Source organism: Podarcis cretensis (assembly GCF_951804945.1).
Source record: "Podarcis cretensis genome assembly, chromosome: 10".
NCBI lineage: Eukaryota > Metazoa > Chordata > Lepidosauria > Squamata > Lacertidae > Podarcis > Podarcis cretensis.
In genome coordinates, this window is record NC_137179.1 from 74,216,855 (window position 1) to 74,243,652 (window position 26,798).

Sequence of the window (26,798 nt, forward strand, 5' to 3'; positions counted from 1 at the left end):
ATAATAAATTCAGAGAGAAATTGTTTTTTAATTTAAAAAAATAATAAATGAAATAGTTTTTGTTTTAAAATATTGTTTTAAGTTGCCATGGATAAAGAGAGCTGCAGATACTAATGGAGACCACCTATGTTCAAGTATTGGGCAGAAGTTGAAGAATCCAGGTGTTCAGCTGTCACTGAGCATCAAATGTCAGGCCTGAAAGCAGAGGAAAGGATGACATATCTGCTTCCTTGAAAATCTTGCTGGCTCCTAAAAAAATTTTGGTCTGGCATTCTTGAACCACCTCTTTAGAAACAAAAGGCATACAGCAGAATAACTAGAAAAGAAATTGCCTTCGTACATTATCCTCTTTCTGCCACCATACCCAGGTCCTGCTAAGGTCTATGCAACTTCTTGTCCATTTGCTTCTGTCAGGCCTGTTTCGGAGGCTATTCTAATTTGGTATTTCATTATCTTCTTTCTTTCAAACTCTGGATGGTCTGTCACTTTTTATACCCATCACAGGGAGCTAGCCAAGCACATCTACCACCAGCTGAGAGAAACAAGGTCTCTATATCATGTTTTCCTTTTCATTACACTTGCCTTTTCATGAGGTCTGTACATGAGTGGGGGTTTTCTGTATGCTTGTTTATTTCTTTTACTATTAATGGAACATTATACCAATGTTTACTTTATTTCAATGATTTATATACCACTTAATTGCAATAGTCTCTAAGCAGTGAACAAGTCTGCTAACCAGCAGTCTGCATTATTTTGCACCAGTTGCAACTGTGGGACCAGGCCTCAGAGTAGCCCTTCAGGGAGCACACTAAAATAATCAAGTTTTGAGGTTACCAATGCAAAAATCACCATGGCTAGATTATCCCTGTTCTATGATGCACACAACCACAATGTTCTAGTAAGAGTGAGTTGAAGACATACGGGAAAAGTCACATGATGCCAGTCCACTGGAGAGACTAAGAAGTCCCCTAGATGGGAGACAACCTGTGAGTCATATTTGGAAACTGCCCTGAGGTCCTTGGAAGAAGAAAAGGTGGGAATGATTCTATATCATAATGCAGTGCTATTCCCAGGGGCATTCTTGGCGGGAAAGACAGCTATGTCACTGACCCTCTCCCCACAAAAAAATAGTCCTCTTTTATTGCCAAAATAAAATATTCAGCACATCACTAATTTCCAGCTGGGAGAGAGAAGGGGAGGCAGAGGGGCAGAGAGATGGCCCTAAAAGGATACTGAATATACTTAACATGCACAAGTGGGTCTGTCCCTTTAATTCTGATCACATTTTTGGTCTGTGATCAGTTATTGTCTGTTGTTCAACTGTCAGTAGGATGCCTCAAGGGATTAACTATTAGACCATATCCTTTAAATGTGAAGGAGGGGAATGTGTCATATCAGGGATACAGGCAGATTTTTTTTTCTGGCTTTAAAGCAAGGGTGACAAATGTAGATTGCCCACAAGTGACAGTTCCCATTAGGGCTCCCTGCTAGATTGCAGAGCAGCTACTCATGGGAAATTAGGCACTAATTACTCTTAGTGCAGGCAGCCATGTTGTAATAATAAAAAAGAGGCATTCATAATGTTCTGAGTGATTTTTCACTCACCCCCAGCTTAATCTAATTTGCCAGCATCAATGCTCAGGTCAGTTAAAATCTGCTGGTGATGTGAAAGAATAATACGAGGATCCAAACATTTCAGGTTTACTTCTTAATGACATCAAATAATATTACTTAACTTAAGATTCTGTTTGCTTAAACCAGTTTCACTGATTTTGAACCAGTTTAAACAATGGGATAGTTCAGCTGTAACACTAAACTGAAGTTTAAGGATTAGAAAGACGAGCCACAGCAGGTCTCACGATCTCCCTCTCCATTGCCATCTCCAGCATGGCTGTGAGAAGATTGGGAAAAATCTCTTCTGTCTTAGGTTAACAAGAGCAAACGGAGCTTAATCTTAATTGTGGTTAGTGGACTTGCCAAAACAGGGCAACACATAAACTTCAGTTTAAGCTTTGGGCTTCACATCTGTCCAGCATCATCTTCAGAGGCTGGCACCACGGCCACATTTAAATACTTTTGTCAGAGCTGGTTCAGATGCAGGTCAGCACACAAGACACAGAGTTTGGCAGTGTAGTTAATTCTCTATTCAAGAAAACAACATACAGTTCAGTAATGCCTCCCAACAGAACTTGGTCCTATAGAGCAGTTGCCAGGACTAGCAGTCCTCACCTTCTACTTCTTTTAGATCTCCTTCTGTGCCAGATGTTTCTCAAGCAACCTCAAACTATGTTTGGGCACCTGTAGTCTCTGTTCCGCCCTTCGCATTGCCCTGCATGTCCTTGGAGTCAAGTGGGGAGGCGAGTTTGTTGCAGTAGGAGGGGCAGACTCCTGGGATTCTTCTGCAGCCTCTATCCCCATCCTCTGTTTCATCCTCTGAGTCTGAGTTGCCCTCTGTCACAGGCTCTCCTCTCTCACTAAAGCCTGTTGCTTCTTCAGCATCCAACCATTCCTCCCCCACCCCTTCTCCCTCTGACCTCTCCTCAGTGTCCCACCACCAATCCCCAGGCTCTGAGCCTTCCTCCTCTGGGGCTTCCCTTGGGGTTCCCCAGCTGGTACCTCCCACTACTCCTCATCATCTAGCCAGTCCTTAGATAATTCATTAAAATTATTAAAACATGTCTTGTTCCTCCAACCTCTGTTCTTCCTGGTACTATACGATGCATAATAATATCAGCTACAAGTTCATTTTCAGTGGTACTACAGGTGTGGTAAAACTCATTCCAGCCATTTTGAATAATGTTACAGAGGAGTAGGGACAAGTAAATTGATCAATTTCGGTTTTTCATTATTCCAAATGTAAATTCAGTTCTCCATGTTTTCCACAGTTTGTTGGTTTACTTCAGTGTCCTCATGAAAACTCTGCAGCATTTTAGTGTTAATTTCCCTTCATATGAACATGCACTTTTGCATAATAAACACATTTTTGCAAAACAATTTGCCCAGTAACGTGCACTGGGGGCACTGAGGTACACGGGGAGAAGAGAAAATGGGGGATACTGTGGCCGCAGGGACAAGACAGCTTAATTCGATACAACTCAGCACAACAAAATTCCAAAAAGTGCTCATTCCCAAATAATAATAAAAAGGATGAGTCCTACCCACAGCTCACTAAAAGATGAACACCAAAGTCCAGAATTCATAACACTGTATGACCCAAGTTAGCAACCAAAATCCTGGACAAACAGGAAACTCTAAGCCTGCAGCCTAAAAGCTGAACATGGCGGCAACAGGACTGCTTTCCTGGGGAGAACACTCCACAAAGATGATATTAGAAGAGGGTAGCCAAAATCAAAGTCTTCCCTTTAAACCAATGATTAATTTTAATAATTTACATTGCATATGTAATGTCTGACACTTATTAGAAACAATGGTTAATTATTTATGCAATGTCTTAATTTTTCTAGGTGTTGTACAAAAATTAAGAAAACAACACAGGCCCTGCCCAAATGATTATAGTATAATGAAACAGACAGAAAAACAGACAAGAATGAAAGCAAAAGATATTAGAGGATATAACCAGACTGGAAAGGTCTGCATCATGGCTTATTTTCCTTTGCAAACATATTTGGTATTTAAGCATGGTGAAGCAGCCAGTTCATTTTGAAGGCCACTTTTTCAATTGCTTGGTCATTAAATCACAGTAATTATATGGAAGCCCCTCAGGATACTCCTATTTGATGTATAATTTTTTTATAATTACAGGATTCCGGTTTTGCAGACATTATAATATGCCTCTAAATTAAAACACTCAGACATGAGAGGCATTTCAAGGTGAGAAGACAAGAGTCTTTTTGTTGGTTTTAGCTGCAATAAGCAAACACAAGGGCATTAACGTTCATCCTTCATTAGATGGGTTGGTGCAGAATCTGGACTTCCTGAACACAGAATTTTAAGCTTCTGTAGCATAGAGTTCCCAAACACAGGCTTGATTTTTAGTCCAGTTCAAATAACTAATACAACAGGCATTGGAGATTAACAGAGAAGGAAGTAGCAGCAGCAAAATTTATTGGTTTTATATGGGAAAACCTCTGAAGTAAAGTGAATGGTAGGAGGTTTAAGTACACAGAGGTATCTCTGTAAGAAGCCGTTTTTTGTATGAACAAAAACCCAGGTCCATAAGTTTTTATATCCTCCATGAGCAGAACTAAATAGTTTCACAAAAAAGAACAAAAAATGATGCATGCAGTTTTATTACTCCTTTAAAATATTTATAAAAAGCTAGGAAACTTTAATATCCTCTTGACACTTGATATAGTTCTAGACCGATATAGCACTGAATTCATTCACAAACATCTTTCTTTAACAGAATAGATTCTTCTTGAAGTAAATCTTTCTTATTGCATTCACGGGAATAGTTCTTGAAAATGTACCAAATGTGCTTTTCGACCAGGCTTTTGATGTACTATTGTGAACAAGGTTTCCTTTGACTTAATTACTAGGTTCAAACCTAAAGCTCTAATGGGCAATGTTTTTCTTTTTTTCTTGCTCTTTCAAGGCAGCAGAGACCAAACCCATAGAATGAAGTGTTAACTATGCTCTAGAACCAACCAGTCAACCCTCCTCTGCTAGATTTAATAATAAGCCAAAAGGGACATGGGTCAAGATCACCTGTGGTTGGGCATATAGCCACCATCACCTTGTCCACATCAGCTGACTGCATAAACTGGAAGCATCCCCACACCACACAGCTGACCCTGGGATTGGGTCCTTCATCTGGAATGTCAAAAGCTGCAACGTAGAACTGGGCTCACCTACGTTGGCAGTAGATCTGCCCAATCTCAACCAGAGGCTTCTTCCTGACCACAGTATTTTAAATCCAGTAAGTGGTGACAGAGCTTGGAATCTCACACATGGAAACCATGTTCCATGCCTCAGCTATGGTGATGTCCTTGTCCAAATTGTGTCTGGGAGGGTAATTTCATCCAGGCTCAGGGTAAACGAGTATGGTATGGGAATACGTTTATTTTTCATATAATAATGTTATATGCCCATTACATAAAAAGTATACCCCAACCATAGAAAGGCAATACTAAATTTTAAAATCAGATTTTGCCAGTGAGTCATGTTTCAAAGGGGCACCAGCAAAAATGCATAAATTAGCCCTCCAGAAATGACAGGATTTCTCATAACAGTTTAGCTGAAATGAGAACTATCTGATAGAAGATGCTGTTTCCACCATACTCCTTCAATTACAGTGCACTTTTACATTATTAAAGTCAGAATCCCAGAGTAATCCTCCAAATCTGTGTCATTTTGACATGCTGCACAAGAAACCACAAGCTACACACAACTTTTCCTCTGCTCAATCCTGTCGACATTTCCATCTCCACTCATTTGTCACTTACAGGTGCAGACACAAAGAAACGGATGTGAATTTTAAATAAATTCAGGTCAAACTAGGGTCTCTGATTCAGTGATACGATTTCAGAGGAGCTGGAAGATTGCAGAATTAAAATGAGCAGTGCTAAATTTCAGGGGTGGGATGGAGCGAGGTTCCTTGTTTTCCTACTTCTGACATCATTTTTATGTGAAGCAGAGCATCATGTTTATTCCTTATGTTTTTTATTTGCATAATTGTTAGCTTGCATCCGCAACAGTCATTTTGGGTAACTAGAGCAGCTGTGCCACTTGCCCTATTCACACGTATCTAAATGGGTAGAGTAATTATTTAGTGGGTCGGTAGGCCTTTTTAAAATTTTGGTTTGCTTTTTTGAGAAGAAGAATGCCAGTAAATAGATATATAACACCTAACATAAACAAGCAAAAATATAGGAAAATGGCAGAGCAAGAGGAGTTGTCCATCTGTATAACAATGGGGTTGGAATTTCTACAAAAATATATTGTTGTGCATTTTAATACAGTACTATATACATAACCACACCCTTCTTCAGAAAGATTTTCATTGTGTGCTGCTTCTATGTTATTGTAACCTGCACAGTTCTGTTCCATAATGTTATATCTTATCCTCTTAATGTGCGTGTTTCAAAGTATTTTCAGTACTTCACAAGTACGATTTTGGCTCTATCATGCAGAACATTCTTTGTCTTTCTTTGGACACCAATGCATTGAGGATTTTCTAAAGGTCTTTCTTCCGGGGTGACAGCAACAGCTTTCTTAACATTTTCTTCCAATAGTTTTTAACCTTCTCACAGGTCCAACAGCAGTGGACAAAATCACCTTCTTTCTTTCCCCCACAATTCCAACATAAATATTTTAAGCATTTTTTATATTTTCATGCAATAAAGACATCATTCTATCTTTTTTTAAAAAAAAAAAAAAGTGCTCCATTTTCCCCTGGAGATATTTCATTGTAAATTTAATGCCCACTTTTCCACACTTGAAAACTGCTAATATGATGAGCTTTTAAGAACTGCTAACGTACTCAAGCGGCTTAGCCATGCTGGCCACATGACCCGGAAGCTGTATGCCGGCTCCCTCGACCAGTAAAGCGAGATGAGCGCCGCAACCCCAGAGTCGGTCACAACTGGACCTAACGGTCAGGGGTCCCTTTACCTTTACCTTAACGTACTCATTCCTTGACTCAGTTCAATTTTGCCAGCTATTTAAATTGGCGGCAACTGATAATGCTTGTTTTAATTTACTGTATTAGTCTGAACTTTTTATTATTATTTAAAAGTTTACTTTTGTTCCTTATTCATCTTGTTAGCCATCATGGGAACATAAATCTTATGTTGGAGGTGTGGGATATAAATTATCTAAGTAAATAAATAAATAAGCTGAACTGTTTTTATTTACCGTATATGCATCAGCAATGCTTTCTTTAGGTTATTAATTAAGATACATTCAAACTGTATAATCTTATTGGATCATTCCTAATTAAAAAACGTCTTATTTGTAAGTAGTGGTGGATTTATTTCTCCAATGTGCTGCTGAGCATGATGAAAGCCTATTTATTGTTGCTCTTTTATCACCCAATCTTTATATATACAAGACGCATTGATTAAAATATCTTGTCTGCCCTTCTTTATTTAACTCAGATCAGAATGAAGAGAAGCTACAGTTGACTAGGCTGCAAAGAACGTTTTCCTAAATTTATCCCAAAATTTCCATGTTCCATCCCTATAAGTAGGGATGGGCACATTTGTCCAACTGCATCCTGTTCCTTTTCCCACATGGGGATGGATTACCATTCATCCTCTTCCCTTGTGGATTTTTTAGGATGATTCAAGAAAATAAAATAAAAAACCAAAGAAAAACATAAATTAAATATATATTTTTAAGAATTATGAAGCACTACTTATGAGGTGGCCCAGGGAATGCTGCTACTCTCTTTTATTTTCTTCATTAACAGTGTAAACATGCTTTTAAAATGCTGCAGGAAGAGGCCACATGTTGTTTCGTACAGTGGTACAAGCTTTACCTTGGACCACCTAGTTAGCAGGAGCTTGGAAAGAATCTTTTTCCCAACGTGGAGCTTGAACTCACAGCTCTGAGATTAAGAGTTTTATGCTCTACCAAATGCAAATTTAAATCTGGAATGGCCACTCCCCCTTCTAATTTTGCCCTCTTCATTACAGCAAAGCTAAATCTCACCTTCTTCCATTCCCACAATGGGGAATGTAGGCTTGTGCATCTTGCACAGCTTCCTGGAACACGTGACCAGAACTCCATATGACACCTGCCTGTGTCCACATAATATCCAATCTGCCAGAAGCCTAAAATAAAGGAAGTGTGGATCGTGCCCATGTGTTTCAGTTCATGCATGGAAACCTCACTGAAACTGTAGCACAATGGGTAAACATAAAGCAGGTTTGCAAGGTGGGAAAGGTAGGTGTCTGAATCCAGGAAAGCACAATCCTGCTCTTCAGAGAGGTGTAGATTCCATGTACCTTCAGATACACAGGGCAGCTTCTGTCCCTTTCACACACTTTAGAAGAAGTATTTTAACATTAGACCAGGCAATTCTTCTGTGCCACAGTGCCATTATTTCCACTACTGCCATTTTGTGAAAAATACTCTTTCAAACTCTCCAGGAATAAACATTAAATACCAGCTTTACCTGCAAGGCTCTACATCTGCTTCCTACCCCATAGTCACTACTGCTGCTCTTGCACAGTGTGGATGCTGAATCCCTGAGGAAGACCACTGCTAATCAAATTAATAATAATAATAATAAATTTTATTTATATCCCGCCCTCCCCAGCCGAAGCCGGGCTCAGGGCGGCTAACAACAATCAAATAATCAAACAATCAAATAATCCAACATTCTAAAAACATTTCATTATAAAAATTAATTAAAATCAAATTAATGGCAACCTTTAAGCAAAATTCTGTGCAGGTTGCCAGAGGGTGGAGTCAGGCTGCGCCCTGACCAAAGGCCTGGTGGAACAACTCTGTCTTGCAGGCCCTGCGGAAAGAAGTCAGGAAAAAAGCCACATCACACTGGCTTCATCCCTGACACGTGAGATGGGGTTAGCTCATGAGGCGAGGGGAGAGGAGAGCCCAAATAAAGACTCATACACAAGTCATAAACAAATTAGGGCTATATACCCTTCATGAATGAGGAGCATAGAACTTTGGAAATTGATGCACTACTTACAGCCTTCATATATATCCGTAGGTATGTGGACTGCTGCATTCTGGTAGGATGTTTGCCGACCAAAGATGGGATCTTCCTCAAACACCGGTTTGATTCTCTGACTACCAGTTTCACTCTCGTTTCTTCCAGACTTTTCCAGAAAAAAAGGAGGGACATATTAAAGCATACGGCAAACATTATTCACACAAATACATGGAGGGGTCCAAGGGCGGACCTCCACAAGCATTTCATTAGCATCACTTAGGAGCATAGACTGGTGGAACTGTAGGGTGGGAAGGGACCATGGGGCTCAGCTAGTCTAACCCCGCTCAATGTGTCACTTCGGTGAGGGATACAATTTTTGAACGTTTTCCTGCGTAAAAAGATCCTTGCAAGTTGAAAGGTAGCCACCTATACTAGATTTCTGTGAGCATGCCCTTTTTAAATGCAAGCGTTCAAAATGTGATCCACCAGCTGAACCTGCAAAGTGGTATAGTCTATCCCAGCACTGAGAAAGCAGAGAAGCAGAGTTCACTGCTGTGACAGGCCAGCTCCATCATGCATCCTCTCCCCTCAACTGTCCCTGGGAGGCAGCCATTTTATCAGGTTGCCTCAGTGGGAGAGACAGGAAACAGGGCTCATTGGATCTGCTTTGCTGGCGGTCCAGCTCCATCAGGAACATCCTGCCTCTGAGCTATGCCGGTTGGTCAATAATAGGGAAAACTGTCTAGAAATTTGTGCCTGAGTTTTGAGTTTTACTTTCCTCTTCCCTCCTAGTCCCTCTTTCCTTGTGTGTTGTGTATTTGTTTATTTATTTATCTGAATGTAAGCCTGTGGGTAGGGAGCGCCTTGTTTTGATTTCATGTAAGTAACATCCCAGGAGCCTTTTTCGGAGGCCAAAGAGTGGGGCACATAAATAAATAAATAAATAAATAAATAAATAAATAAATTATGCAACCCTACGCCAAACCAGCTGACTTCATTCTGTTGCATGCGTAGAACCGTGCATATTTGTTCTGCACATATACTACAGAAAGAAACCAACAAGGCTGAAGAACAACCCATCACTGTTCTCTGCTCACAATGCTGCTACAAATTGAGAACTGGCAGGATGGGGAGAAGTGATGCAGACTGAATGAGTGAGATTGCCTGTGTGGAAGAGCATTAAAGAATTGTATCTCCCCACACACACACCTGAAAAAAGGTGTCTGAGAAGTGGTACAGGCTTTCTACAATCTCAGGACTTCACCACCTTAGTCACCGAACTGTGTTCAGGATAGATGATGCCATACCCTCCAACATTTCTCTGATGAACATAGGGACCTCCCATTCCATAGTGACAATTTTACTATTTATACCCCACACATCTTACTGAGTTGCCCCAGCCACTCTAGGCAGCTTCCAACATATATAAAAGCATAATAAAACATTAAACATTTTTTAAAGAAAACCTTCCCTACACAAGATTGCCTTCAGATGGCTTGGGGGTTGGATAACTCCATACCCTCCAACATTTCTCCAATGAAAATAGGGACATCCTAAGGAAAAGTGGGACATTCTGAGATTAAATAAAAAACTTGGACGGCTCAGTCAGGGACGTCCCTGGAAAATAGGGACACTTTGAGGGTCTGTGGTGCCTTCTTTTCAGACATTAAAATAAATGTGTAGGTTGAGGCAAAGCCTCCTGCTGCTGCAATGGTGCACCCTATAGGATATTGAGAGTGCAGTCAAACCAACAATTCATGTTTTGCTAGAAAGGCACAAGAGAGGGGCTGAAGCTCACAGAGTTTTCCTGCAAGTTTGCCGGAGAGGATTTTGTGAGAAACACTCCCACTGTTGAAGTGAGATGATGTGTCACACATGTATCCCTTTGATAAATATCCTTGCACACTCATTTGTTTCCCCAAAATAAATACCAACAGTAACACTACCTATGCTCCCATTAAACTATGCAAAGAGCAATACTTAAAACTATCAACTTATATTTCCCTTTGTGTAGCATCCAGAAGGAAAGCAGCCATTTACCAACCGTAACATGCCCTTCTTTGTCTTTTATAAAATAGCAACTAAGGAACATTTCTTAGCATGTGGCCTACCATATGTGGTTGCTTACTCTTGACCACATTTTAGAGCAGCTATGGGGAACTTATGGTCCATTTAGATATTTGTTGGACTCTGATTCCCATCAGCCCCAGCCACATGATGGGATTTGTAGTCCAAAAACAGCTGGAGGGCCACAGGACCCCCACCCCTGCTTTAGGGCCATTTCACACATTGAATGTATATACTTAATACTATGTTAAACAACCCACTGTCATAATAAATCCACATCTCCATTGTATCCACCCCTGTTCTTTCATAAGACACACAAAACAATTCATGGGACCTTTCTTTCTGTGGCTGGGCTTTACCTTCCTACCCAGATCGCATTGTCTGAAATGTGCGGCATGTAAACAAATTTGATATTCTGCTAGGATGCAGAATATCAGAAAGATTTTCATTGGCATGCAAACCAGGGTTGTGTGTGCTTTTGACAAATGTTGCAGACAGCTGACATCTCCAATATCATTTTAGTGTATGCTTCTAGAGTGGCACAATGCTACTCAACTGCACATGAGAGTGGGTTTTGTCATTGTCAACTATGGTGAAGGAAAGCACTATACACTGACATATCCTCCAACATTTATCGTATGAAATAGGGACATCCTAAGGAAAAGAGGGACATTCCAGGATCAAATCAGAAACCGGAATGGCTTCTGTAAATCCGAGACTGTCCCTGGAAAATAGGGACACTTGGAAGGTCTGAACTAATGAAACTTCAGCACATCATCAACTGCACACACACACACACACACACACACACACACACACACTGCTCTGGAACACAGGCAGTGAAAAGTATTTCCAAGTACTTCTTCAGTTCCTATAGTTTTCCTGTTGCTTTCCTTCACCTGTAAATAAGGTATATTTAAGTGTATTAAAACTATAGCTAGGATATGGTATATATTTGTGAGATATAATGGAGTTTTCTGCATCCACTTCTCAAACAAACAAATTATTTTGTGCAACAATAAAACCAATAAAATGGTAACAGAAAACAATAAGCACAACTCAACTGTATGAAGTACACACTGGTGTGATGTTGTTTGATAAAGTAATTTCTCATCCAATAAATAAATGAAATAAGCCTCTACCTTTACCATGTGATTAATAAAAATCACTAAAACCACACAGTAAAGATATTGCTCAAATGGTGTAATAATTATTTTGACTTCAGGAAACCTCATGAGAATGCTCACAATAATATACCCGTCACACAATAATGGCTCTAAAATTATTATTCTTACCAAAAACCTAAACTGTATTTGCTACATTTTCCATATCTCCACAAACCTTTTCATTTTTTTAAAAGCAACACACCCAAAACAATGAAGCTCATATATTGTACATGAAAGTAATCCAAGGCAGCTCTGAATACAATTAAAACCTATCTCCAACCAATTTCTCTCCTGAGGTAGGAGCTGAAATGCAATCAATAATGACACAGGAAAATCCCACAGGAGACAGGGCCCGAAGATTAATTTTCCATCTATTCAAACTTGGCCTTCGCTTATTGAATTACATTGTTACCTACCACTGACAGTCAGCAAAATCTCTCTCTCTTTTCTGAAATAAATCTCCTGACCAATTTGTCCCTGCCTTGGGTAGCAGATAGCATCCATTTCTTTTCAGTTCGCATTTTGGGGCATTATCTTAAAGAACTATGACCCTCACTCAGTTCAGTTAACCAGAAGGATGTCAGTGTACATCTCGAAGGCTAACCTACAGGAGGAGTTCTGATTTTGTAAGCAAATGGGCAGCTAACTCCTCACCAGGGGCCAAATAGTCTGCGCTGGAGGCAAGGGCTGTGCCAAAACTGAACGGATGAGCCTGGGCTAAAGAGCTCTATGTAAGCACGAAGGCCTGGTTTTCCTTCTTTCTTTGAAACCATCTGCACTGAAAATACAGGAAGGCATTTGTACAATCTGATTTAAATAAACCTTTAGAAACAGTTTTTTAAAATTTAAAAAATGTATAACAAACACTAGAGGACAAAGCGAAATAACCCTCCCTTCCCTCCCTTTCTCATTCTTATTGCAAGATGATAGAGATAGATAGATAGATAGATAGATAGATAGATAGATAGATAGATAGATGATATAGATAGATAGATAGATAGATAGATAGATAGATAGATAGATGATATAGATAGATAGATAGATAGATAGATAGATAGATAGATAGATAGATAGATGATTAGATGATAGATAGATGATAGATAGATGATATAGATAGATGATAGATAGATAGATAGATAGATAGATGATAGATGATAGATAGATGATAGATAGATAGATGATATAGATAGATATAGATTGATAGATAGATAGATAGATAGATAGATAGATACCCACCCCCCAAGAATTAATTAATGGAAGGATTTTGACTGGAGGTCAGTGGAAAAGTACAGGCTAAGATTCCTTTCCAAGCCAAGGCCTCACCTGGAATAGAGGTAGTAACATGACAAAAGGGGTCAGGGGCCCATCTGAGAGCCTGGGCAGACAGAAGTTGCCATGGTGACAGGATGTGGGTTCGAAGTGACAGGAATAGAGAGCAAGGTGTGCTGGGAAGAAGAAAGGGAAAGAAAAAACTAGAGTCCATCTTGGGCAGGCTGCCTGTAGGACTGCAGGGCTGCACTGCTGTGGGGTGACAAGCCCCTCTCTTGAAGTGATCAAGCCTTAAGATCTGGACTCCCTCCTTGCAGACTGAAGGTGTAAATAGGTGAATAAGTCATATTTCTTAAAGCTACAACAGTCTCTGCCGTGTCTCAGTTCTCCAAAGGAGCACAGATCTTGGGTGAATGCCTAGAACCCCCTGGAATCTTGCAGAGAGTGGGGATGGCACCCAACTTTTGTAACAATACACATCTCCTGACAGTAGTATTTCTATACACATAAATCATTACAGAGGCATTAAGAAATATATCTGGATTAATTTGTTAAAGGGATATGTGAAGCCACTTCATTAGTACTGGCCTAACAACTCGTATTTGTACCAAGTTGTTGCTCTGTGGAGTACTTCTATTCAGCCAGCTCACTGCACCTTATTTTGTGATTCACCATTACATCCCCCTCAACCAGGTTTTCTATTCCCCCCCCCACACACACACACTATTTCATGGCCAGTAGGCTATTTGGCGGGTTCTGCCACTTTGGGTATTTTGTTCCTGCAAGCCTGCAAACCTCTTTCTAGTAAGTGGATGGTGGTGTTCTAGCTCTATAAGGTTTCACACTCAGCCCTAAATTACAGAAGCAGAGGAAATGGTAAAAAGGTGAGATTTTAACTGATCTCACTGTGCTTTTAATTATTTTATGGAGCGGAGTCCAAACTATTTAGACAACAGGGAAAATTCATCACATGTGTAAATACTATTGACAGATCACTTATCAGAATTCCACTCATTCTGAAACAAGATACAGATTTAAAATAACCCTGTTTCTTTTGAATTTACACTAGAGGTAAACTTTCACAAACTGAAGTGTAATGAAATCTTAAGGGGAAAGTCAGAGTAATAGTGCTGAATGAAGAAAACTCAGAACTTTCAGAGGCACCTGATTTTGCATGACCTACATTGCTTTCTATAAGGTGCCTAGAGAATACTGAAAGGCACCTCTGAAAATTTAACTTTAATCTGGCATTAATTTGGCATTATGATGGCATTATACCCCATTCATCTGACTGGAGTGCCCCAGGCTTTCTGAGTGGCTTCCAACAAAATATGTAAACATTTATCAAACATTAAGTCATAGATAGGATTTGTTATATCTTTTATGATCTCCCCTGCATAATTTCCCTCCATTATAAACAAAAAGAAATAAAAAAATTCAATGCTTTGGGTTCTGGTGACAATGAAGTGGGATAAAAGTGATGATATCAGATAAGATGCAGGTCCTAATTAACTTCTGAATGACTACTTGTCAGTTTCTACTTTAATAAAACTGCAGATCGCAAAAATAACACAAAGTATTGATTCTGTTAAAACTCAGATATAAAGCAAGATGTTGGGAGTGTGTAAAATGGCAAAAGGGAGAAATATTTTAAAGCTGAAGACAATCCTAGCAAGTTATCAGGGTACACACTCGGAGCCGAAGCATGAAAGGAATGGTTCAACTCTCCAGCTGAAAGGGCAGCTCTGTAAAGTATTTTGTAAGAGTCCATGAAAAGTTAACAATAGATAGCAAGCATAACTTGCTGAAAGAGACGCATTTTAAAAAGAATAACGAAAACTGACACTACTCAGATTAAAACAGTCCCCATAAAACGAAATGCCTTTTTACATGGGAAAAAGCATAACAATGGACAAAATCCTAAAATTAGCAGAAACTCCAGGATTACAACTCTCAATAACAGAGGCAAACCCATTTGCAGAGGGACAAGTAGAAGGCATAATAGCAGGACTGACCTTTCATAGCTGCATGGGCAAAAAAAAATTCTGCATTTAAACTGCAGGTTACTTAATATTCACTACTGAGTTGGGAAGACTTCATGTGGATACAGAATTACTGCCTGAGTGGCCTTGAATAACATCAGTAAAAGAAATGCATAATCAAGACTAGTGTATTGGCTAGAGATGTGACTGATACCTTGTCTGCAGATTTATTTATGACAGTAGAGAATATAATGAGATATAGCAGTACAGCAAGAAAGGTTTAAAGCCAAAGAACTAATTGAAGAGAATGGAATGAATATGTTAGAGATCTCAGAAGTAAATTAATGCTTCAATGCTACACAAATTACCTGCGACTGTCATTGAATTCAGCAGTATTTTCTTCTGAGTAAACATCTACAGGAGTTCAGCTGCCTTTGTGTCCCTTCCAGACTCATTCCACCCATCTTGCCTTATCACACTATCTACCCATGATGACTATCAGAAGCCAATTTTGATAAATGGGTCTTGCTGGAAGATGTCTAGATTGGCCAATTTCCAGGGAACTGAAATTGCAGATCCGACAGGTAGCCACCAAGAACTACTTCTGCGTTTTCTTGCAGTATTTGCTTTGTATGCAGCAGGCAAATTTGTTTTAGTTTGTAATGCTGACGTAGAACCTATTTTAGCTAGAATTCATGACATAAGTAGCACGAGAAAGGCTCAGTGGTTATGTTCTTTTGATATATATGGGCGGAGATTCTTGCTATTCTGTCTTAATTGGGTTATGTGCCACTTAACCTTGCCAAAGCTGACAAAGCTAGGACTTGCCTAGAGTTTAAGAGCCATGCAGTCACAATGGCATGGGGCCCTTGTCCGAAATGCATTTAGCATGAGCCAAGAGCAATGCTCTTGCAGCAGAGTTTAAAATACTGGCAGTCTACAAAGATGATGGACTAGAAAGTACAAAGGGTGCTGCTACCTGTGTCATTGCTAGCAGGCAGTTAAAAGGTTTGGGACCATAGCCTAGGACTGAGCAAAGGGTCCATGGACCCTCCGTTCTAGTGCAGGGAAGAAAGAGAATGAAGGAGCCCATTTCTTCTAAAACCCCTTTCACTGAAAGCACCACAATGAAACACAATTTCAGTTAAATTAATTTACCAGAGAAACAATTACAGTGTACTGCTTCTTGCCACTTCCACTCAAGTTTTTTTTGATATAAATGAGAGTGCTCTCAAAGGGAAGATGTATTCTATTAAAATGATGAATCACTAGCTTCAGGGTTGAATGTTGATTTTTAGCATGGCATAAACACAGCCTTCAAAGGGAATGCTTCTGGGACCACACTAATACAGGCTTGCCTTCAAGGAAGGATTCTTTGTATTATAATTTATAAACCCCTTAAATCTTTGTAGGATACAAGTGGTGTTATCCTTAAGACTGAAAATTAAGGTTTTTTTATTTTGTTTTTTGCTCAGGAGAAGAGGAGACAGTTCTTGGGCAAAGATACATATTCATGGTAGGTTAGAATGGAAAAAAAAACTTGCATAGATTTGAATAATAGGATTAGGACACGATGGTCGGTTTTGTCATCGTGCATTGCAATTCAAATACAGCTAAGGATGTAAACACCTGCTCCTTCATACCTTGGTATCATTTATAATTTCACCGGTAACAGCCGATTTACCAACCACTGATTAGAAATCAAGCTTCACTGTAAGTGGAACGACCGTATACGCCACTCGGCGACATGTTTGATGGGCGCGGAAGATGCTCATTTCTCAGTGAATGATATTGTAAAGACTAGCTTTGCAAGTGGGCAGTGTCAATCATTCACTCAGTGTCAGTTCATCTGCTTCTCTTTGAGGGGGATGGCATTGATTCATGCTGGCATCCCAAATGCATTATGGGAAAATGCAAGCTGAAATTTCAGCCAGGAAAAAGGAAGCTCACTATAGTGCTACCTGATGTTTTAGTAAGTAGTTTGAAAGATAGGAGGGTAGCTCATTGATGCAGGTTATGTTTCCAGTATAAACACATCATAATTTATACTCCAGCTGTTCTAATATAGCAAAGGAAACTATGAGATCTGGCACACTGACCAAGGAAAACATCAGCCCTTCAATTGCACTCCAGGTTTCTCTACCAAATGAAGTGAGAGGGTCTTTTCAGTGGTGGTGTCCCTATAATGCACTGCTGAGAGAGGCTCACCTGGCACCTTCTTTATGGCCATTTGCTGAAGCTCTTCCTATTCTCCAAGACCTTTCATTTACAGTCTATCGATGTTTCAGGGTTTGCACTCAGTGAGAACTTGGTGCTTTATGCTGTTTTTAGTTGCTGAGATTTCTGCTTTCTGGGGTTGTTGTTTTTTGTTTTGCTTGAAGGGTTTTACTGTAAATTGTATTTTTTATTTTATTTAAATTGTCAAGAGAACTTTGTTGAATGGGTGGTATATAAATTTAATAAACAAATAAATACTCTCTCATTCTTTTAAGCTGCTGGATTTTCTGATTGCATAACTAGTTTAAGATTTCATGAGCCAATTCTGGAACTTCTGGAAACATCTGACAGGTGACTTTTGCAAACAGGATGTTGGTCTACACTCATCCATGGTCTGAGCCTGCAAGGACCTTCTTATTTATTTAAAGTGTTGACACCTTGTTCTTCAGCAGAAAACTCTCACATGGACTCATGTACATATACATGTGGACAACCAATAAAAAAATGACACAAAAGGAAAGGGGGATGAGGAGGGGAGATGACGAAAAGTAAACTCAGGCATCAACTCTTAAAGATACATACTAGTTCTTCTGATGGTCATCTGAAATGAGTCATGTTGCCACTGCCCATTTCATCCCTCAGTGGTGATGATAGTGGCAGGCAGGATGCAAAGAACTCATTTCAGGCTTCAATGATGAGAGAGAAAAGGGTTTTTAAAGGATAAAGGAAAAAGCCTACAATATATTCAGGTTTAAATTGCCCCAAAGTGCCTTTTAAGCTATGGATACTATTTTCAAAAACCCTCAGAATATCCAGGGGTGTTAGAGTTCCTGATGTGGCCTGATGTGCTCTCCCTGACGTGTGAGATACTAAGTGGACAATTTGATGAGCCATGTTGCTGGGATCAGGCCTTGATAGTGGCGCTTCTAAAGTGATAGGTGCCAGCTCATGTTTGGCACATGGTTAGCTCTCTGATTTGCTTTCCCACATGCAAAGACACAGACGTTGTGCTGCAGTAAAAACAAAAAACAAGGAGCAATAGGCCATCACTCTTACTATTAGCAAACGATTAACATCTGCGCAAACAGCACTGCTCTATCAGTCACGGCTGCTTTCCAGCGCAGGGGCTTTCTGAAGGGAATTCTCTTTTCTAATAAATCACTTGTGTCAATTAGGGGATGTAGCCCTTGCCAGGAGATGTGGTTGACTGTTCCCAATTAAGCCTTAATGAATAAGAGCAAATGGGATGCTGAAAGCTCTCAGCCGACAATAGCTGTTCAGGGTGTGTGTGGAGGGGGGTGGGTAGGGAGGGGGTGAAGTTAAGCTAAATGGTAAACAAAAAGGAGCAACAAGGTAGACAGTAAACATGACATGGCCCCCTGGAAGTAAATCAGGCAAGCCACAGGTATTTTAAAAATCTGCCCCAAGCCTCTCAGGATATTGCACCTTTCACAGAAAGGAATAATAAAGTCACAAGTAGAAATAAGGGGACCATGTGGGATCACTCCCCACTCTTTGCCAGCTGCATAAGGCAGGCACAAAAAGGGTGATAAAACTATATTAGGAATTCAGTAGTATGTTCCTGAATGTTCAGGCTATCAGTGCCCTAAGCTATCACATAACAAGCAGTACAGTGGGTACAGCAATTGAGGATGACATAAACGTGAAGCAGGAGTCTAAATAATGCACACATTATAGGACTGTATGAGACACCCACCCAAAAAAATAAATCCTAACACAACTCGGTTCTATAATTTCTACATCACAATCTAGAATGATGCAGCCTGCAGTAGATTTTTTTAGAAGGACAACAGCAAATAACAAAAACAGTAGGTTTGAGTATGTCTCCTGTTGAGACAGATGAACATTAAGGAAAGCCTTTAAAAATGGCCACCTAGAGATAAAGCACAAAATAATGAGGCCATGCGCATACAAAATCTGCACACTCACTATTAATCCAGCACTGGTGGGCCTGGATATTGTTATTTAAATATAAGGCAGGCTGTGTAGCTTATGCCCCACAGGATTTATGGCCTTCACAGAGCTAGTTAGCAGTTTGCCACAGGGCAGGGTTAGCTATTATTTAAAACAACCGGGGCCTTGCAACAAAACGTAGCAGTGTGCTCCCTGGTGTGATCTGAGCCTGTGGCTAAGGGTGGTGTAGGGGTGTGTGTGAAAAACAGAAGACAGCAGTGAAGGCAGGAGTCCCTGCTCTATGCGTAAGTCTGTCTTCAGGGCAAGACTAATTCATTAATTTTTGAACGAGAGAAGTTAAACCCAGCCTGGCTGCAAGTCAGTGGAGCAAGAGGATTCTGTGTGCATGTGGATTTGGCCTAGGACAAAGTCAAATGATGGGTGTTGACAAATCACTTCTTCTCCATTACCAAGTGGATGCAACTTGCAAGCATCGTTTCTTTGGCATACTCCAAGTTCAGAGCAGAGATGGTGGAGAAAGTAAGTTCCGGCCACATTTACAGGCAAACCATCCCAGTCTGCACTTTCTGAAACAACACAAGAACTAAAACACAGATAGCCCTTGAAATTCACACTTCACTGGATTTTGCAATGTAGCTCTCCAGTCAAGTAATGCATACCGAAGTGCACATACTTAGGTAAAGTGTGCACAAAACTGCATTATGTTTGAGGAAATTTGTTTTGAACCATTGTGTGCATTGGGAAAAATTGTATACAAGCGTGTAACTGGATAGTTCATTTGGTAAAGCATGAGACTCTTAATCTCAGAGTCGGAGGTGACAATAAACAGAGTAGAAGGAAAAGGGTTATGAAACAGGAGGCAGAGAGGCACAGTGAACTGGGTTAAGAGAGGACAGGCAATTTTGGGTAGCTAAAGAACGCTGTAACTTTTCTTGGGCAGCGTAGGGAGACTGAACAGCGGCACAGCAGGGCTGGCTCTTACATCTGCCAACGGAAGTAAATTATGCAGACAGCCATATGTCAAACAGACAAGAACATCCCTGGTGCTGAGAACACCAGTCAAGCATATTGTGCAGCATCAATATATGCACATCAATGTGTTAGAAAACAAAGTATATACTGTATCTCCTATATGCTACACTATGGAGATGCTTTGCCTAAAAGCATAATTCTCAAATAATGAGACAGGACTGCCTGCAAGAGAGGGCCATTGGAAAACTTAGTAAGAGGGTTCAAAGGGAAGGATCCTGATTCAGGGACAGCCTTTCTCTTCCAAATCAATATCTAGGAAGGATGAATGCCACCTTATTAATTTCCAAACAGGGACTTGGGAAGAAAGAAGCTCAGGAAAAGGAGCTGCTTTGCTCTCAGGATAGTTCAGTGAGAGCAGAAATTTGTCATCCTACCCAAGGTCAGGGAGCACAGCTCCCTCACCACTGCACCAGCTTCCCTGGACCTACTTAAGTCCTGTGTGCCCTGAGGGAAGGCAAAAGCAAAGAAGCTCAGGCCAAGGAGCTCAGGCCACCAGCTCCACTGCTAAAGGCACTTCGCAGAAAAGAGGGATACAAAGGCAACAAACAAACAAACAAACACTTTCTGCACATTCATTTCATGGTCAGATCATTACTATAGTGAAGGAGGAGAGCTGAAGGTACAGGAGACGTCTAAGGGACACTCGCCTGAAAGCAGTTCTTGACAGGCTGAAAGGTGCACACACACACACACACACACACAAACGTGGTTTGTCTATAAGAATCGGGGCAACATATAATATTTTAATCAGCCATAAAGGCCCTCACTTAAGAAAAAGTTAGAAACATTTACTAAGAACAACAAAAGCAAAGCCACTTCCTAAACGAAACCAGGGCCTTGGCTATGCAAACATACCTGGGACGAACATGGAGCAGTGAGGGTGCCACCACAGAAAAGGCCTCACCGTAAGTTTTATTTCTGAGTGTGGAGGTGCTCTGAATGGAGTATTGCTTGAAGTCATCCACACCCAGAGGATTTTAGGATTAAATAATGGCAAGGCTAGGCCTGCTTCTAGACAACTACAACTGAACTTGTTTTCCTGATTCAGTCTAGCAAACAATTGTTATATAGTATTCATTTGGCGTCCTTAGTAAGCAGAGGTCAAAAGGCCGGGTCAATCAGATGGAAAGTGCTGCCTCTGGGTTTGTTACAAGTTTGAGATATCTCTGTTAGCATAAAGGCAGGAAGAGCGAACGAGACAAACCAAGCAGGATCTGCAGTAAGTCCATCAGACTTGAATATTATTGAATTTTCTTTTTTAAAACAAAAACAAAAACCAGAAACCTAGAGTACAGAAGAAACAACTCACAACAGCCCTAGGGTTTTAAATATTTCAGGCCCGGAAAAGCCACAGAGAGTTTAAAATAGTAATTTAATTGGCATTTCATTCCACACTATTGCTTGTAACACTATGTAATTTATTTATCGACCAGGTTTCTGCTTGCTGACTGACAGCTGCTCAGAAAGTAAAACACTAATGATGCTTGGTGGTGTTTTTGACCCTTTAGGTCTCAACAGTTAGGGACCCTAACAGTTGCTAGAACAACACTGCAGATTGGAGGCAAAATAGGCTCTCAAGCATCTCAGCCCTCAAGCGATGAGGAAGGACGCTGCTATTTCTTGACACTCAGCTAATATATGTAAACCACAGGTTACCATTTGCTAGAGTAAAATAAATATTTGTTTTAAAAAGTTTACAGCTCCATGGTGGTTGTTTTTTGTTATCATACCCTTTTGAACAGCACCATCTCTTGGTACAGGAGCAAGGGCCTGGCCATCGTGGGAGTTCCTAGAGAGACCAAACCTAGGTGCAGGTCTTCTTCGATTTTAATCAGTGTAGTCAAAAGTAATGCTGCTCTTCTCCCCACCTCTTTCCTGCCACACATTCTCCCCCACTCTCCAAGTGAGTTAGGAGATTATTCAGTAGTACTGACAGATGTCGACAGATGTTGCTGTTTGTCTACCAAGTTCCCACTCAGACACAATATATTTTAGTATTGTATCTCATTTGACTATTATAATGGCCTAAAGCTCAGTGGAAGAGTTCCAAATTCAGTTATTGAAATCGCTAGTTAAAATAATTCAAGCACCAGAGCTGGAAAAGACCTGTTAGTCTAACTGCTGAGCTCAGTGGACCATCAAAGGGTAGCTATCAATGTTCATTGCACTGATGTGGCGTTTCTGGTACACAATCTCAAGCCCACCGCTCATCCCTGGTGCAAGAGACCTAAATACTCTCTGAATTACTCATAATCAAAAAAACCTAACTAGATTCCTTCCTATGAGTGGACAGAATCCAATGGCTTGACAGTTAATCTGGGAAACAAACAGACAGGCCTATTATGAAAGAGAAATCTCACAAGGTAGTTTCTTCCATAACTCAAAGTTGAAAACTGCTGAACTAGAAGCAAAAAAGTTACTCAAATGTTAATTAAATGGCTGACTATGGATACTTTTTAAATTCACCGTAAACGAATCCTGCACCTTCATCTTATCTAAATTTCCATATTCCATTTATGCAACTCAGATACATTTGTCTGACAAGATCAATGTACTCTCTTTAATTATCTTACAGCAACAGTGTCAAGTGCAACAGTGAGGCCATCAATCATAAATCACATTTTATTACTAGGTGCAAATGAAGCATGTTGATCTATCTGATTAATGCATTTAAAGAAACTCTGTATTAGTTTATAGATTGCACCTACAATGTTTATTTTAAAATAGCAAGCTGTGTTATTTGAAGTAGAAAACAGCTTCCCTTTTCATCCAAGTATTGTCAGGATTTCAAAGTCAAATTCTAAACAGACTAAACGTTCAAACAAACAAAAGCACTGACCATGCACTAATGGTAATTTACTGTCATGTAGTTTTGGAAGATAAGCTGCTCCATTTGCCTCCTAAATAGGACCATGGGATCACGTGCTCCCTCCCTCCCCACCTAACATGCCTAACCCAAGGCTACTGGACAGCCACTTGGGGGTGTAACATTTTAAGAGGACAAATGCTCATAAACTCCAGTGGGTGTAGCCTTGAGCTGAACAAATGATATCCCGGATAGACAAAATCCAGAATCAACTGCACTACCTTGACCTACATGAGTTGGTACTTAAATAAGTGTACACTTTCAGCCATCCCCCCCCCCCAAAAAAGGGAACCTAAATATGGGGTGGACTGTGGGGAAAGAGAAACTATAGTGAAAATCTACTGCCTTTGGGGAACTTGAGGAAACATGTTCTTATATACTCATAAATGTTACTTACTTCATTCAGGTCATCCTTTGCATTGTAGTAGACAATATCATTAGTCTGTGTAGGAGGGAAAAAATGGAGTTAATTTTTGTTGAACCCTATAATACAAAAAAATACACTACAAAGCCATTAACATCAAAGTTAATTCTGCATTTTCTGAACTTACAAAATATGACTGTTAATTTCCCCATTTAGTCTGCTCTTAAATACCAGCCATAGCATGCTGGTGTTATGACCCACAATGCAGGGATCTCACAGGGCACAGCGCAGGACATGTGTCAGGCTACTTTCTTGTTGGAGAACTACCAGTAGCCATTCAGGAGCCATTTGTCCCTGTTTTTAAGTCTTAAGGGTGTGCATTATCAACAATGGATGCAATCCCAAGGCTAGGTCCACTGGGATGAGCAGGAATCGGACCCAGCAGATCTCTGGCTGGCTACACCAGCCTACCTATCTTGTCCCAGCTCTGCCAGTGATACACCACCACATCTGCCCCATTCCAGTATAGCTGAGCCCCAGCCAACTGACCCCAGCAGATCTTAAGTTGGCAGAAGCCCTGAAAAAATAGGTGTTCTGGGGGCATGGTATGGGCATGACCAGGGAGAACATCGGCTGAATCCTAAACTCATTCTGCATGGTCATGTTCCCTGATAACCTGGCATAAATTAAACTGGCAAAAAGGGTTGTATAACTCAAACTCTATTTTAAATTATCCCCCCCCCCCCGGTTGAAGAAGAAGAAGAAGAAGAAGAAGAAGAAGAAGAAGAGTTTGGATTTGATATCCCGCCTTTCACTCCCCTTCAGGAGTCTCAAAGCGGCTAACATTCTCCTTAAGCAGAGGCTCAGGCACCAGCCTGAACAAAGTTTGGATCTGGCATACTTTATGCCACTTTAACTTAAGATGGCATAATTTACACAGGATTCCCATATTTAGGAGTGTCCCCCTAAATATCTGGCACCTGATCCATTTTAGAAAAACAGCTTCAACCCAGAAGGCCAGCTCTTGGAGACCTGACTCAGGGCTCATTCACACTTCTGCTTGTACCATGGTTAAAAAGCATAAGTCTGAGCGGTTTTGTGTTTGCCCCACAACTTTCCATGGAAAACATGTTTTTATCACTGAATCAGAACAAATAGCAAGCTACAGAAAGCCCATTTGCCATTCTGCGGTCAACCATGGGTTTTGCCCAGGGAAATGCGGAAGGGCTAACAGCGGTGTGGATGAGTCCTTAGGCATAGGTTGGCTGGAGAAGTTTGTTACCATTCTGTGCAGGTTGCCAGGTCTCATCAGAAGCAAAGTCTGTTAACCATTAACTCAGCTTGTAGTGAATTTCAACATAAACAGCTGAATACAACACAAAAAAACAGGATAATTTATAATCTACAAAGGGAGGGTTTCAGGGGTTTTTCAAGACTCAAGAGAACACTATCAGAATGGTTTTATGTATGGTTTAAAGAACTGAAGTGTACTTTATATGATAAATCTAAATAGATCTAACAACACACATTACTATCAGAATCCATTTCTCCCGCACATTACTGCTGGCTTTATACCAAATCCAGAATGTTAAACATGAACTTACTGTTCACCAATGCAAGAGAAGAAATTCCTATCGCCATTAGAGACCCAAGCTAATTGGCAGTGCATTGATCTCTCTCTGAAACCTGGTGGGCCATACTCAAAGAAGCAATTTACAATTTAGCATGTCGCTTTCAGGAAAGGATGATAGCAATCAAGTTTAAATTTCCTTTTACTCCTGTTAGGTTCTGCACTTCTTATATTGAACTGACACAATCTCATCAGGTGGTTCTGCTTAAAAACTTCAACTTAAAAACTCCTCCCCTATCCCAAAAGACACTTGATTTTCTTTTGTCCCTGGTATAAATAGCAAATAGCTGGGGAAAGAATGTTTCTCTGCACCCTTATTTGAAAAAATTATCTGTTATAACCCAAAAGCATTTCATGAGTATCTGCCAGTGGCATTTTTGCTCTTGTAAAACTTAGAAGAGTTAAGATGACCTCCACTGTTGTTTAAATATAATAGGGAGAGATCACAACACAGTGATTTCCCTCAGTGAAGTGCTGGTACTCATATATTGTTAAAAGTGTCATGAGTGACAAAATTACTGCCATGGACAGCAAAAAAGACATGTCAGTACTCCATACTGGTGAGCACTGTCACACAAAACACCTAGTCCTCACAGTCATCCTCTAACATGCACATGTGGCAAGGTATTTCTTTAACATGCTTAAATGTTCTATATAATGTTCACATATGAAGGTGATTATTTGAGGCTCATTCATTCAGCTTAAGAAAAGACAGAAGGCCTATCTAGTCCAGCATTGTCCTTCCTGCAGTGGCCATCCTAAGGGCTCTGGGAAGCCCACAATCAGAATATGATGGCATTTACCTCACAGGAAGCTGCCTTATAGATTAGGACAGCCTAGACAATCTAACCTAGTATTGTCTCTAGTCTGATTGGCAGCAGCTCATTGGGGTCTCAAGCAGAGGTACTTCACACCAGGGATTGAGCCTAACAACTTCTGCAAGTTTCTTCCTCATAAACTACAGGGATTTTGGAATGTGACTCTTTGGCCACATCTTAATTATGTGTGTTTCTCCCTATTCCCATGCAGAACATGCTTTTCTTTCTGCAACATCTGCAATGGTAGTTTTTTTACATTCTTAATGGGCAGAGGTTCCACATCTTTACCTCCAGGCTGAAGATTACACCAGGGTATCAAGATTTGCAAGTGAGACAGATCAGTCTTCATCCAGTTGTGGGGACAGACAAGGTGGATGGCTGGGGGAATGATGTCTTTCCAGACAACTTTGCAATAACGAAAGACAATTCACACATGAAGAGTGGGATGTTTTGTACGCTTAGATTTCTCATCTATTCCCATGGCCTTATCAAATAATCTGGAGCAGAACAACAAACAAATGTAAAATTGGTTCCTATATGCCAAGTAAATACTGCTTTTATTAAGTCTCCTAAGATACTTCTCTTTAATACCTTTGCCACTTGGGTAATTCCGTGTGTAAATAAGGATGCTCTGTTTCTCTGTTTTTAAGATTGCTATAGCTCAGTGCTAACCTCACACTTGAAGAAGAAAAAGAAGCCTACCTTGCCAACTTTACTTTTTCTGATAAAGTTGTTAGACTTTACCCAAACATCTCATTTCTTTAGCTATTTCCTACCCAAAGAAATGAGAAATTGTGAAAACTCTGTGAGATTCCCCCCTCCTTTGAACAGCAGACCCTGTTTTAAGGTAAATCGCCGCAAACGGTAC

The 26,798-nt window shown here is 40.3% G+C and overlaps 1 protein-coding gene and 1 long non-coding RNA gene across 6 annotated transcripts in view; one reads left to right on the plus strand and one right to left on the minus strand.

Moving 5' to 3' along the window:
• CACNA2D1 (calcium voltage-gated channel auxiliary subunit alpha2delta 1) overlaps window positions 1–26,798 on the minus strand; it is a 404,289-nt gene that overhangs the window by 167,316 nt on the left and 210,175 nt on the right. For all 5 annotated transcript variants that reach the window (XM_079993561.1, XM_079993559.1, XM_079993562.1 and 2 more), the window contains exons 5-6: window positions 23,516–23,560; window positions 8,621–8,750 (exon numbers count right to left, since the gene is read on the minus strand). In XM_079993561.1, coding sequence (XP_079849687.1) covers window positions 8,621–8,750; window positions 23,516–23,560 — 175 coding nt within the window. The remainder of the gene's footprint in view (window positions 1–8,620; window positions 8,751–23,515; window positions 23,561–26,798) is intronic.
• On the plus strand, window positions 9,202–17,689 carry LOC307225697. The gene is made up of 4 exons (XR_013843140.1): window positions 9,202–9,301; window positions 15,518–15,652; window positions 16,544–16,584; window positions 17,561–17,689. It is a non-coding gene; the product is annotated as an uncharacterized lncRNA (long non-coding RNA).